At 50.3% G+C, this 15117-nt stretch overlaps 1 protein-coding gene across 1 annotated transcript in view; it reads left to right on the top strand.

Moving 5' to 3' along the window:
- Positions 1-15117, top strand: part of LOC104672077 (myosin-16) — a 76405-nt gene that overhangs the window by 60212 nt on the left and 1076 nt on the right. The window contains exons 34-42 of the mRNA XM_010375762.2: positions 880-1096; positions 1836-1972; positions 2068-2171; positions 3485-3677; positions 5611-5814; positions 7547-7672; positions 9339-9509; positions 10925-11125; positions 11696-11923. Of these exons, the coding sequence (XP_010374064.2) occupies positions 880-1096; positions 1836-1972; positions 2068-2171; positions 3485-3677; positions 5611-5814; positions 7547-7672; positions 9339-9509; positions 10925-11125; positions 11696-11896 (1554 nt within the window). The 3' untranslated portion in view covers positions 11897-11923. The remainder of the gene's footprint in view (positions 1-879; positions 1097-1835; positions 1973-2067; positions 2172-3484; positions 3678-5610; positions 5815-7546; positions 7673-9338; positions 9510-10924; positions 11126-11695; positions 11924-15117) is intronic.

Genomic DNA, 15117 nt, shown 5'->3' with positions numbered 1-15117 from the left:
GTGACAGAGTGAGACCTCATCTCTTGAAACAAACAAAAAAAAAAAACGCTGGGCACGGTGGCTCACGCCTGAAATCTCAGCACTTTGAGAGGCTGAGGCAGGCAGATCAGCTGAGGTCAGGAGATTGAGACCAGCCTGGCCAACATGGTGAAACCCCATCTCTACTAAAAATACAAAAAGTAGCCGGGTGTAGTGGCACATGCCTATATAATCCCAACTACTCAGGAGGCTGAGGCAGGAGAATCGCTTGAACCCGGGAGACAGAGGTTGCGATGAGCCAAGATCACGCCACTGCACTCCAGCCTAGGTGACAGAGTGAGACTCCGTCTCAATTAAAAAAAAAAAAAAAGTCCTGAAACTCAAAAAGGTTTTGCTACCTCACAAAAGAAACAAAGCAGAACTTTACAAAAGCTAATATAGCACAATAGCAAATAGTTGCCAGGGAGTTATGAGAAAGATGAAATCTATAGAAAAATAAAGTCTAAGAATAGTCTGTTTTAAGTTGATGTGTAATGTATATTACTACATTACAGTGAAATATATTAAGGGGAGTTAGGCCGAATGTCATAAATCTGGGAAGGCCGCTGTGGCCCAAACTCCTCATTTGACACCTGAGAGAATTCTAACCTGGGAAAATAAGGTAGAACACCCCAGGCCACACCTCTCTAGGGTGGAAGTTTTAGAACTGGCATGCAGCTCTTTGCAGACTCTCTGTTCTGTGCTTCTGCCATGTTGAATTACATTCCAATTCCCAAGGAGTCCGTAGTCTCAAGAGTTACTGAGGACAGGGAAGGAAGGAAGAGACGTTTGCAGGGGGTGGGAGGAGGGGACAGAGGCAGGGAGTTCGGACCCCTAGAGGCCATTTCCAACTTTCCTTAGGCCAATGCGGCAGCCGCTGCCCTGGACAAGAAGCAGAGGCTCTTTGACAAGATGCTGGCTGAGTGGCAGCAGAAGTGTGAGGAGCTGCAGGTGGAACTGGACAGCTCACAGAAGGAGTGCCGCATGTACATGACGGAGAGCTTCAAGATCAAGACAGCCTACGAGGAATCTCTGGAGCATCTAGAGTCCGTGAAGAAGGAGAGTAAGACCCTGCAGGGTGAGTCTGAGGGCAGGTGGACGGGATGGGCCTGTAGGGATGGGGACACAGTCAGAGTCCCCTTCGTCCTGAGCACATCATCAGTTGAGTACCTGGCACATAGTAGGTGCTCAATAAATGTTTGTTGACTGACTAGCAAGTGCTTTGCAGAAGCACTTCAGCATTCAGCAGTGTAACTTTAGGTGAGTTGCTCAATCTTTCTGTGCCTCACTTTCCTCATCTATAAAATGAGGAAATAGCCGGGCACAGTGGCTCATGCCTGTAATCCCAGCACTTCGGGAGGCCGAGGCGGGAGGATCACTTGAGGTCAGGAGTTTGAGACCAGCCTGACCAACATGGTAAAACCCTGTCTCTACTAAAAATACAAAAAATTAGCTGGGCATGGTGGCGGGCGCCTGTAGTCCCAGCTACTTGGGAGGCTGAGGCAGAAGAATCGCTTGAATCCGGGATGTGGAGGTTGCAGTGAGCCGAGATCATGCCACTGTACTCCAGCCTGGGCAACAGAGCAACACTAGGTCCCAAAAATAAATAAATAAATAAAATAAAATGAGGAAATAATTCTACCCTCCTTAAAAGGTTGTCATGACAATGAAATAAGATTATGGCCAGGTGTGGTGGCTCATGTCTGCAGTCCTGGCACTTTGGGAGACCTGCTTCTTACCCCAATGGAGGAATGATGGTGTCACCTGCCGTGACCCTGGAATGCTGAGTCTTATTAACATGAATATTTCTATCTCAAAGGAGATAAAGGATCTCATTGATCAGCTGGGTGAGGGAGGAAGGAGTGTGCATGAGCTGCAGAAGTTGAAGAAAAAATTGGAGATGGAAAAGGAAGAACTCCAGGTGGCCCTGGAAGAAGCTGAGTCTTCCCTGGAGGTAACCATGGGGCCATCACCTTGGGGACTGTGGACCCTTGGCCAGGCACTGCACACCTTCTTGGCCAGAAAGGCTCATGTTTATATTCCTGGTAGGTTGAAGAGAGCAAGGTGATTCGAATTCAGTTGGAACTGGCTCAGGTTAAAGCTGACATCGACCGGAGAATCCATGAGAAAGAAGAAGAATTTGAGGCTACCAGGTACGGAGCTGGTGGGATGGGAGGCTGACTCTTGGGCAGTGTGACGGAGCAGAGTCCAGAAACCCGGGTCTCTTCCACCTACTAGTTGCATGACGTTGGGCAATTCAGGTGAACCTTGCTGAACCTGTTTCCTCATCTATGAAAATGGAAATAAAGACTGTACCTCACACTACTGTGTCTAGTTTATGAACACTTTGTTTTTGGGGCTTTTTGCTTTTTTGGTTTTTTTTTTTTTGGAGTCACAGTCTTGCTCTGTTGCCTAGGCCACAGTGTAGTAGTGCAATCCAAGCTCACTGCAACCTCCACCTCCTGGGTTCAAGCAATTCTCCTGCCTTAGCCTCCCAAGTAGCTGGGATCACAGGCATGTGCCACCGTGCCCAGCTAATTTTTGTATTTTCACTAGAGACAGGGTTTCACCATGTTGGCCAGGCTGGTCTTGAACTCCTGACCTCAAGTGATCCGCCCACCTTGGCCTCCCAAAGTGCTGGGATTACAGGCATTAGCCACCGTGCCTGGCCTATGAACACTTTAGGTGTAGTATTTTAGCCTTGATGGCTAATGAAGCAGAAAATCTATTATGTGCTTACTGGCTGTTTGTATATCTTCTTCGGAGAAAAGTCTGTTCTTTGCCCCTTTCAAAAATTGGATTGCTTCTCTTTATTGTTGAGTTGTAAGAGGAGTTGTAAGAGTTCTTTATATATTCTGAACACTAGACTTATCAGTAATGATTTGCAAATATTTTTTTCCCATTCTATGGGTTGTCTTGTCACTTTCTTAAAGGGATCCATTCAAACATAAAGGTTATTTCATTTTGGCTGGGCGCAGTGGCTCACACCTGTAATCCTAGCACTTTGGAAGGCTGAGATGGGGGGATCCCTTGAGCTCAGGAGTTTGAGACCAGCCTGGGCAACATAGCAAAACCCCACTCTACAAAAAAAAAAAAAAATAGCTGGGTGTGGTGGCATGGCCTGTAGTCCCAGTTACTGGGGAGGCTGAGATGGGAAAATCACTCGAGCCCCAGAGTTCAAGGCTGCAGTGAGCTATCATCACACTACTGCACCATCACAGAATGTGATGGTTTTTCCATGAGAGCCTGAGCCACAGAGTGACTCTAAATCAACAAAATGACCTTCCTTTTATTTCCGCAAAGCATGAAATCCTCATCCCTGTCTTGTACCTTTTTAAGGGTTTGTTTAATTTCACAACATGGTGCCTGGATTCATGCTGATGCTGAGACCTCTTCTCTAGGGAGGCCTAGCACAGACTGAACAGCTAGCCCAGTATGCCAAGGTCTTCTCTGCTTGGACTTACAGGAAGAACCACCAGCGGGCAATCGAGTCCTTGCAGGCCAGCCTGGAGGCGGAGGCCAAGGGCCGGGCAGAGGCACTTCGGCTCAAGAAGAAGATGGAGACGGACCTGAATGAGATGGAAATCCAGCTGGATCATGCCAACAAGAACAACAGCGAACTTGTAAAGACACTGAAAAGGCTGCAACAGCAAATCAAGGTAGCGGTCTGGGAGGAGGAGAAACGAGGTACAAGGCACACCATCATCGGTTGAGTCTGAAGGCCTAAAGGGGGGTAACTTAATGCATGTCTTCAGCCAGCATAAAGGCATAAGAGTGAGAATGTGAGGTGGCTGTCAGTCCAGGGAGCAGGAGGTTTGGGGACTATATAAAGAGGCCCTCAACCACCAAAAGTCCCGATTCTGGACAACTGGAAAGATGGACCAAAGGAGGGAACCAGGAAGTTAAGCTCATCTTGAGTCCCTCCCTCCCTCCCTCCCTCCTTCCCTCCCTCCCTTCCTTCCTTCCTTCCTTCCTGAGATGGAGTTTTGCTCTCGTCACTCAGGCTGGAGTGCAGTGGTGCAATCTCAGCTCACTGCAACCTCCACCTCCCGGGTTCAAGCAATTCTCCTGCCTCAGCCTCCTGAGCAGCAGCAGCTGGGATTACAGGTGACCACCACCACGCCCAGCTAATTTTTGTATTTTTAATAGAGACGGGGTTTCACCATGCTGGCCAGGCTGATCTCCAACACCTGACCTCAGGTGATCTGCCCATCTCAGCCTCCCAAAGTGCTGGGATTACAGGCGTGAGCCACCACACCCAGTCCTGTCTTGATTTGTAAAATCATTTTTTACTTATTATAAACCATTTCAGACATAGAGAAATGAAGAACACAACAAAACTCATATACCCACTACTTGCCTTAAAAAATAAACACAAACAGAGCTGAAGACCCCTTTACAATCATTCCATTATGAGGCTGTTCTTTACAGCATACAGAGCTGGAACCACACTTGCTAACTGGAGACATGCCCTAACCAGGTACTGTTTTAGGTGTCCAAGAGTGGACGAGACAATGCTGGACAGAGTTGGTGTTCACATGTAGTCCCAGCTACTCAGGAGGCTGAAGAGAAAGGATTGTCTGAGGCCAGGCTTGAGTTTGTGACCAGTCTGGGCATCATAGCAAGACCCCATTTCCACAAAAAATAAAATGAGCCAGGCATGGTGGTGTGTGCCTATAGTTTCAGCTACTCAGGAGGCTGAGGTGGGAGGATCGCTTGAGCCCAGAAGTTGGAGGCTGCTGTGAGCTATGACTACACCACTGCATTCCAGCCTGGGTGATAGAGTGAGACTCTGTCTCAAAAACAAAACAAAGAGTGGGCAAAACAGACAAACATCCCCATGCAGACAGTAACAAAAATAAAACTGTATTGTTAAAACTGGTGATAAGTCCTATGGAGAAATAAGAGGACAGCCTGGGCGCGGTGGCTCACGCCTATAATCCCAGCACTTTGGGAGGCTGAGGTGGGCAGATTGCTTGAGGTCAGGAGTTTGAGACCAGCCTGAGCAACATGGCAAAAACCCATCTCTACTAAAAATTAAAAAATTAGCCAGGTGTGGTGGCAGGCACCTGTAATCCCAGCTACTTGGGAAGGTGAGGCAGGAGAATCACTTGAACCTGGGAGGCAGAGATTGCAGTGAGCCGAGATCATGCCACTGCACTCCAACCTAGGGGACAGAGCAAGACTCCATCTCAAAAAAAAAAAAAAAAGAGAGAGAGAGAAATAAGAGGACAGAAGAGAGCTGGGGATCAGCCGAGGCAGGATTAGAATATGATTGGCTGAGGTCACTGGGGAGGCCTCCTGGAGAAAGCTGTGCTGGGAACACCAGGTGCTCTATCATCGGGAAAGGTTTGACTTCGTGTTGACCTCATGTTAGATAACTTCCTGGGTCCTGGCCCTGCTGGGGTTCCACCACACCATAAACTCCCCAAGCCCAGGTCTGTTCCTCACTCTTCTTCTGTGACCTCCCCACCTGCCCAGTTTCCTGCTGAACCCAGTCGATAAAGGTCACGGCGCCCTCAGGCCTGGCCACCCCCAAGGTCATACCATGGCCCAGTGTATGGGTTCAGGCTGGGTCCCTGTGCCCCCCAGGACTTGCAGGTCCAGATGGACGAGGATGCCAGGCAGCACGAGGAGCTGCGGGAGCAGTACAACCTGCAGGAGCGGCGCCTGAGCCTGCTGCAGACGGAGCTGGAGGAGGTGCGTTCAGCCCTGGAGGGCAGCGAGCGTTCACGCAAGCTGCTGGAGCAGGAAGTGGTGGAGATCACCGAACGGCACAACGAGATCAACATCCAGGTAGGACAGGGCTCCTGGGTCAGTGCCACTTGCACCCACACTCTGGGGGTTAGGGGGTGCTGGGGTGAGGCCAGGATGGTGCCCAAACCATGTGAGCCCCCATCAAAACTCAGAGGCAGGCAGTGCACCCCACTCAGCAAATCCTCAAAACTCATCTGCAGAGCTTTTTGTAAAATTGTGACTTTAAAGTCCAGGATATGGCCGGGCGCGGTGGCTCAAGCCTGTAATCCCAGCACTTTGGGAGGCCGAGACGGGCGGATCACAAGGTCAGGAGATCGAGACCATCCTGGCTAACACGATGAAACCCCGTCTCTACTAAAAAAGTACAAAAAACTAGCCAGGCAAGGTGGCAGGCGCCTGTAGTCCCAGCTACTCGGGAGGCTGAGGCAGGAGAATGGCGTGAACCCAGGAGGCGGAGCTTGCAGTGAGCTGAGATCCGGCCACTGCACTCCAGCTTGGGCGACAGAGCGAGACTCCATCTCAAAAATAAATAAATAAATAAATAAATAAATAAAGTCCAGGATATAAAAGATATCCCAGCCTGGGCCGGGCACAGTGGCTCACACCTGTAATCCCAGCACTTTGGGAGGCCGAGGTGGGTGGATCACCTGAGGTCAGGAGTTCGAGACCAGCCTGGCCAACATGATGAAACCCCGTCTCTACTAAAAATACAAAAATTAGCCGGGTGTGCTGGCGGGCACCTGTAATCCCAAGTACTCAGGAGGCTGAGGCAGGAGAATTGCTTGAACCCGGGAGGCAGAAGTTGCGCTGAGCCAAGATCATGCCACTGCATTCCAGCCTGGGTGACAGAGTGACCATCTAAAAAAATATATATTTAATTTATTTATATATATTTAAATATATATATTTATTTAAATATGTGTGTGTGTGTGTACATATATATATATATATCCCAGCCTGGCCAACATGATGAAGCCCCATCTCTACTAAAAATACAATAATCAGCCAGGTGTAATGGTGCATGCCATAATCCCAGCTGCTACTTGAGAAGCTGAGGCACAAGGATCACTTGAACCCTGGAGATCGAGGCTGCAGTGAGCCAAGATCATGCCACTGCACTCCAGCCTGGGCGACAGAGTGAGACTCTGACTCACAAATAAAAATAAAATAAAATATATAATCTTGGTCAGGCACAATGGCTCACGTCTGTAATCCCAGCACTATGGGAGGCACAGGTGGGAGGACTGCTTGAGGCCAAGAATTCAAGACCAACCTAGGCAACATAGCCAGACCCTGTCTCTAAAACATGAAAAATTAGTTGGGCGTGGTGGTGCTTATCTCTAGTTCCAGGTACTTGGAAGGCTGAGGTGGGAGGATTGCTTGAGGCCAAGAATTCAAGACCAACCTAGGCAACATAGCCAGACCCTGTCTCTAAAACATGAAAAATTAGTTGGGCGTGGTAGTGCTTATCTCTAGTTCCAGGTACTTGGAAGGCTGAGGTGGGAGGATTGCTTGAGCCTAAGAGGTTGAGGCTGCAGTGAGCTGTAACTGCACGACTGCACAATCCAGCCTGAGTGACACAGCAAGATCCTGCCTAAAATAAAATAAAATAAGAATGCAGGAGAGGGACCCATACCCCACGCAAAGGGCCCAGGGCCATTTCCTGTTGGGGTCTGGCAAGCATGTCTGGCAGAGGTTGTGTTCTTTCCTGGACACAGGAAGGCCCATGTAGACTCCTGGCTCATGGTTATATCTCCGTTTCTTCCTCCAGAACCAGAGCCTCCTTGTGGTCAAACGCAAGCTGGAGTCAGATGTCCAACGCATCTCCAACGAACACGAGGAGCTCATCAGTGAGTTCCGCTCAGCCGACGAGAGGGCCAAGAAGGCCATGACGGACGTAAGTGCGTGTGCCCCTTGCTGCTGGCAGGCAGGGTTTTGGTGCCTGCTGAGGACCAGGCTGCCTGGGCAGGAAGGCCACTCCTGCCATTGTGGGCCACTGTGGACCCAAGCATGGTTCCCTGCCAGGGAGAATGTGGCCCTGCTCTGGAGGAGCCCAAGGCTTTTCTAAAAAGCCACACACATGAAAGAAAGAAAGAATTACAAGCTCTAGGTGATCGTGTGAAAGATTATAGCACAACGCCCTGGGTCTTGCATCAAAGAAGCCATCAAAGTGGGTTCATCTGGGCAGGCTTTTTGGCAATGGGATGCATTAAAACAGCCTTGGGCCAGGCATCGTGGCTCACACTTGTAATCCCAGCACTTTGGGAGGCCAAGGCAGCAGGATTGCTTGATGCCAGGAGTTCAAGACCAGCCTGGGCAATATAGCATCTACTAAACATGTTAAAAATCAGCCGGGTGTCGTGGCATGTGCCTGTAGTCCCAACTACTCACAAGACTGAGAAGGGAGAATCACCTGAACCCAGGAGTTTCAGGTTGCCGTGAGTCATGATCCCGCCACTGCACTGCAGCCTGGGTGACAGAACAAGACCCTGTTTCAGAACAGGAAATAATAACAATAACAATAAAATCAAACAGCCTTGAGGGAAGGGCTAGTAAAAGGAAGATGGATGAGCCCAGGGGCGCAGAGGAGGACGTTGGCAGGATGTGCCCCCAAGTGCTCTCAGCCCAGTGTCCCTTCAGGTGTTCACACCAGCCTCGAGTGGTGGGTTCTGTTTACTCCCCACCTGGAAGATGAAGGAATACAGATTTTCATCATCAGGCTCCTCTCACTTGATGGAAATCCCAGGAGTTCAGGAACATTGCTGGTCTTACTTGTTGCTACCTCCCAAGAGCACAGGCCCATGCCTGGCCCACCATAGACCCTCATGAACATTTGTGGAAAGAATGTGGCCGGGCGCGGTGGCTCAAGCCTGTAATCTCAGCACTTTGGGAGGCCGAGACGGGCGGATCACGAGGTCAGGAGATCGAGACCATCCTGGCTAACACGGTGAAACCCCGTCTCTACTAAAAAAAAAACTACAAAAAACTAGCCAGGCGAGGTGGCGGCGCCTGTAGTCCCAGCTACCCGGGAGGCTGAGGCAGGAGAATGGCGTAAACCCGGGAGGCGGAGCTTGCAGTGAGCTGAGATCTGGCCACAGCACTCCAGCCTGGGTGACAGAGCGAGACTCCGTCTCAAAAAAAAAAAAAAAAAAAAGAAAGAAAGAATGTAAGGAGAAAGGGACTGAGAGGGGATAAGCAACATGCTGAAGGTCACTCAGGGCTGGACACAGTCCTGGGTCTTCCAACTCCAGAGGCTGTGCTTTTCCCACCCTCCATGCTGTGCCCCTTATGGAGAGGGCAGTCAGTAGGGTTTGGCTTGAGTGTGCCCGGCTGGTGGGAGTCTGTGAAGATGGGAGGCATGAGCTTGGCTCCCCCTCCCCTCTCGGGGGCAAAGGGGAGCATAGGGCACCCCTTCCACCAAACCCCAGCGGCATGTCAGCGGGGCTCCCCCTGTCAACCAGTTGGTTTCCTACAGACCGGGAGACAAGTTCTCACATCTCTCAAAGGAGCTACGAGCCTGGGTAGCACCCAGCTCCAACTCCTGCTCTTCTCCCCACTTGCAGGCCGCCCGCATGGCAGAAGAACTCCGGCAAGAGCAGGACCACTGCATGCACCTGGAGAAGATCAAGAAGAACTACGAGGTCACCATCAAAGACCTGCAGGCCAAGATGGAGGAGGCTGAGCAGCTGGCTCTGAAAGGCGGGAAGCGCACGATCATGAAGCTGGAGGCCAGGGTGAGGGCGATGCAGGGCTCAGCCAAGGGAGGAATGGGGATCTGGTGGGGTGGGGGGTGTGTGTGTGAGATGCCTGTCTTTTGTCAAAAAACATGTCCTGGGTTTGATGAAGAATCAGGTTATGCAAGTGCTAGGAAAGAAGAGGAAATTGAAAGGACCAGGTGCAGTGGCTCACACCTGTAATCCTAATACTTTAGGAGGCTGAGGCGGGAGAATTGCTTGAGGCCAGGAGTTTGAGACCAGCCAAGGCAACATAATGAGACCTCCATCTCTACAAAAAAAAAAAAAGTTAAATTAGCTGGGTGTAGTGGCACATGCCTGTAGTCCCAGCTACTCAGGAGGCTGAGTTGGGAGGCTAGCTTGAGCCCAGAAGATTGAGGCTATAGTGAGCTATGACAGCACTACTGCACTTCAGCCTGGGTGACAGAGCCAGACCCTGTCTCAGAAAAAAAGAGAAAAGAAGGAAAGAAAGAAAGAAGGGAGGGAGGGAAAGAAAGAGAAAAGGAAATTGAGAGAAGAGCTCTAATTTCTCTCAAGTTCTCCTCTCCTCCTTCCCTCCCTGTCACGTTCCTCCCCAGAATGTCCTTAGCCTCGAGCAGAGTAGTCCCCAATATTCTCCTTGCCTTTTTTTACTCACTGAAAGAAAACAAATCTTAGTCTTTACCCCATGAAATGCCAGAGCTGGAAGGGCCCGGAAGGTTCCATCATTTTGTCTGACTCCCTGACACCCCCATTTTCCAGAGGAGGGAATTTGAGGCTAAACAGAAAGTGTTTGACAACCACAGCATGGCCTGTAAAAGGCCGAGCCCGGCCAGGCACGGTGGCTCAAGCCTGTAATCCCAGCACTTTGGGAGGCCGAGACGGGCAGATCACAAGGTCAGGAGATCGAGACCATCCTGGCTAACACGGTGAAACCCCGTCTCTACTAAAAAATACACACACAAAAAAAAACTAGCCGGGCAAGGTGGCGGGCGCCTGTAGTCCCAGCTAGTCAGGAGGCTGAGGCAGGAGAATGGCGTAAACCCGGGAGGCGGAGCTTGCAGTGAGCTGAGATCCGGCCACTGCACTCCTGCACTCCAGCCCGGGTGACAGAGCGAGACTCCGTCTCAAAAAAGAAAAAAAAAGGCAGAGCCCACCCAACTCTCCTGTCCAGGGTCCATCCCCTCATCTCTGGGTAGGAGGTAGATACTGCAGCCACAAGGCCCCTGTCTGAGGCCACTGAGCTCTGAAGCTCAAAACCATGCGTTCCAGGAGGCTGAGGCAGGAGGATCGCTTGAGCGCAGGAGGTCAAGGCTGCAGTAAGCCATGATCACGCCACTGCCCTCCAGCCTGGGCAACAGAGCGGGACCCTGTCAAAAAAACAAAAAACAAAACACATGCGTTCGCTCAGCCGCATTCCTCTCTTCCTCCCACAGATCAAGGAACTAGAGACAGAGCTGGACGGGGAACAGAAACAGCACACGGAGACGGTCAAGACGCTGCGTAAGAACGAGCGTCGCCTCAAAGAGCTGATCTTCCAGACAGAGGAGGACCACAAGACCAACCAGCGCATGCAGGAGCTGGTGGAGAAGCTACAAAACAAGCTGAAGATCTACAAGAGGCAGATCGAGGAGGCTGTGGGTGTCTATGTGCCTCCTTGCTCCTCCTTCCCTGATGCTTGTTTCTCAGTGCCGGTCACCAGGCTCGCTGGGAATTAACCACAGGGAAAGAAGCAAGCATTGGCCCTAAGATGATTCTGCGAGGCTCATGTCCATGGTGTCTCTTCCTTGGAATCCAGTGGGAAGGGGAACCAGACACTACATACCACAGATAAGAACTTGTAAAGGGGCCAGGCATGGTGGTGGCTCATGCCTGTAATCCCAGCACTTTGGAAGGTTGAGGTGGGTGGATCCCCTGAGGTCAGGAGTTCGAGACCAGCCTGGCCAAAATGGTGAAACCCATCTCTACCAAAAACACAAAAATTAGTCAGGCATGGTGGGGGGCACCTTAATCCCAGCTACTTGGGAGGCTGAGGCAGGAGAATCGCTTGAACCCTGGAGGTAGAGTTTGCAGTGAGCCAAGATCGTGCCACTGCACTCCAGCCTAGGCAACAGAGCAAGACTGTCTCTCAAAAAAAAAAAAAAAATGCACATTTAACCAGAACCAGCCATGTTTATGCCCCGTTTCCTGCCGTGCCTTTGTCACAGGAGGACCAGGCCAACCAGACCCTGGCTCGATACAGGAAGACAGTACACGAGCTGGATGACGCTGAGGAGCGAGCGGGCATGGCAGAGACCGCTCTAAACAAGCTGCGCACCAGACACCGCGTGGCCGGCAAGGGCATCACCTCCGTGGAGATCATCCAGGTGTCCAAGACAGGCACCTCGAAAACCCTGTCTGAGGAGTGAGGCCCTCCGTGTCCTAGGCCACAGCCGGTAGGTGTGGACTCTGCTCTGGACCACCTCGCTCAGAGCACTCCTTCCTGCACTGGCTTTGCTCCTAGTAGTGGTACTATGTGACCCAGCCATATTCCCCCTATTCCCCAGCTGTAGTCTTTGTCACACCCAGTCTCACGCAACAGGAAGCACAAAGCTCTTCTCCTCCCTCTTCAGCTGCAAAACCCTGTATCACAGGTGCTGGCCGACCTGATGTTCCCCCATCTGCATAGAAGGGCCGTTCCCAAGTGTGATGCCACTTGACACTAGCCTTGGTACCTAGTGCCAAGTCACTGGGAGTCACTGGGACATCCACAAGCTTATGGCAATGTGTGTTCATCTTTCATGTCCCCCACAATATCATTCTTCACTGGAGATTTCATCAATCCTGGTTGAGTTCAGGTCTCTAACGCTAAGAAAATTATAATTATCATCACAGCTGCCATTTCTCGAACACCAAGTGCAGGTGGGATTTTGAGGAAACAATGTTATTCCCCTTAATTCAGAACTAATCAAGGACGAAAAATATTGCAGATAAATATATAAAAGTTAAAATAGGCTGGGTGCAGTGGCTCGTGCCTGTAAATCCTAGTACTTTCGGAGGCCGAGGTGGGAAGATGGTTTAAACCCAGGAGTTCAAGACCAGCCTGGGCAACACAGTGAAACCCTGCCTCTACAAAAGTAAAAAAAATTAGCCAGGCATGTTGGTGCGCACCTGTAGTCCCAATTACTCGGGAGGCTGAGACAGGAGGATCCCTTGAGCCCAAGAGTCTGAGGTTACAATGATCTATGATCATACCTCTGCATTCCAGCCTGGGCAACAGAGTGAGGTCCCATTTCAAAGAAAAAAAAGTCAAAATACCAGTTTTATTTATTTATTTATTTGAGAGGGAGTCTCGCTCTGTCACCAGGCTGGAGTGCAGTGGTGCGATTTCGGCTCACTGCAACCTCTGCCTCCCAGGTTCAAGTGATTCTCCTGCCTCAGCGCCCCAAGTAGCTGGGACTACAGGGGAACATCACAATGCCCAGCTAATTTTTGCATTTTTAGTAGAGACGGGGTTTCACCATGTTGGCCAGGATGGTCTCAATCTCTTGACCTCATGATCCGCCCACCTTGGCCTCCCAAAGTGCTAGGATTACAGGCATGAGCCACCACACCTGGCCCAAATACCAGTTTTACTATGCCATATTTCTAGATTGAGGATGTGGCTTTAATGTGCATCCACCATAGGCATCCTCGTACTTTGTCTCGAAATTAAAGATACCTGAAACCCCAACTCTACTAAAAATACAAAATTTGCCAGGCGTGGTGGCGCACGCCTGTAATCCCAGCTGCTCGGAAGGCTGAGGAACTAGAACTGCTTGAACCCAGGAGGCACAGGTTGCAGTGAGCCGACATCACACCACTGCACTCCAGCCTGGGTGACAGAGCAAGACTCTGTCTCAAAAAAAAAAAAAAAAAAAGGTATCTGCAGAACTGAACAAATGCAGGCTTAATCCCTGGGGAGCAGCCACTATTCCCAGGAGAGGAACGATCAGAACCCATCATCCCTGGGAGTAGATCTAAAAGGAGAGATTAGGTGGGGCTCAGCTCTGCCTTCCTGGTTCCTTCCTTATTCCAAAAACAAGATCAATCACTCCTTTTCCCATGGACAGAAGCAAAAAGAAAGTAAGGAGTAAGGCACAGAATGTGATTTTGGAGGAGTGGATCCCAAAACGTGGTCCCGGGACCAGCAGCATCAGTGTCACCTAGGACGTTCTTAGAAACGCCTATTCTTAGGCCTGGCTCCAGACCTCCTGCATCAGGAGCTCCGGGGGTGGGCCCAGCATCTGTGGTTTAGCAAGCCCTCCAGGTGACTCAGATGTGTGACTGAGTTTGAGAACCACCCAGATACATGCAGCCAGGGTGTGGAGGTTTCTCCTTGAACAAGAGCCAAGTGCTAGGAAAGAAAAGGAAACTCAAAGAGCTGGGCGCTGTGTCTCACGCCTCTAATCCCAACACTTTGGGAGGCCAAGGTGGGAGGATCACTTGAGGCCAGAAGTTTGAGACCAGCCTGGGCAACATAGCAAGGCCCTATCTCTAAAAAAAAAAAATGTAAAAAATGAGCGTGGTGGTGGCTAAGTGCATGGAAAATGCTTTTCACTCTCTTTTCTACCCTACAAGGTAGGTATAACTATCCCCATTTGTCAGGTGAGGAAAATGAGCCTGAAGAAGTTCAGTGACTGGCTCATGGTCACACACACCCTATGCTATGAAAAGGCAAGTTATCAGGCCGGGCGCGGTGGCTCAAGCCTGTAATCCCAGCACTTTGGGAGGCCGAGACGGGCGGATCACGAGGTCAGGAGATCGAGACCATCCTGGCTAACACGGTGAAACCCCGTCTCTACTAAAAACTACAAAAAACTAGCCAGGCAAGGTGGTGGGCGCCTGTAGTCCCAGCTACTCGGGAGGCTGAGGCAGGAGAATGGCGTGAACCCGGGAGGCGGAGCTTGCAGTGAGCTGAGATCTGACCACAGCACTCCAGCCTGGGTGACAGAGTGAGACTCCATCTCAAAAAAAAAAAAAAAAAAAAAAAAAAGAAAAGGCAAGTTATCTTTTATTTGAAGTTACTGTGGAGATTGATATAGTTGCCATCTGTGTGGGATTAACCAGGGCAGCAAAAAAATCAAAGACTTGGTTCACTCTGGGAGGTGGGGTGGGTTGAACCCTAAGCACCGACCTCCATGGCTTCTGGGAATCATATCTGGCCTCCCTGAACCAACATCTTGTTGAATCAGTCCCTGGTGAGGAGGGTAAGGTTCCCTGCTCAGTTACAATTCGCTATCTTTCAGTAATGGCGGTCGGTTTGGGTTTTGGCCAAAAGTGATAACCCCACTGACCTTTGATGTGAAGCTGAGCTTTATCTGACCGTTTGCTTAGGGAGGAGGTAAAATATGGGGCACAGAATCTTTTTCTGAATTCTCTAACCCTGAAATAATGGTTAGCTCAGGAAGTTAAGGAAACCAGAAGCTTGTCTCTGCATTAATGTGTAACCATCTCCTTTCAGAGCAAAAACCTGAAAGGGATCCCTCCCAGTGAGCTCTGACCTAGGTGGGGACTACTCATGAGGCTTCCTGAACACCAAGAATCAGGAGGCAGTTCAGCTCCTTCCCCTAGGAGTCTTAGGCACCAGGATTAGACATCCTTTAAAGCA

The sequence above is a fragment of the Rhinopithecus roxellana genome, chromosome 6, assembly GCF_007565055.1.
Source record: "Rhinopithecus roxellana isolate Shanxi Qingling chromosome 6, ASM756505v1, whole genome shotgun sequence".
Lineage (NCBI taxonomy): Eukaryota > Metazoa > Chordata > Mammalia > Primates > Cercopithecidae > Rhinopithecus > Rhinopithecus roxellana.
This window is presented reverse-complemented; position numbering and strand designations above follow the sequence as displayed.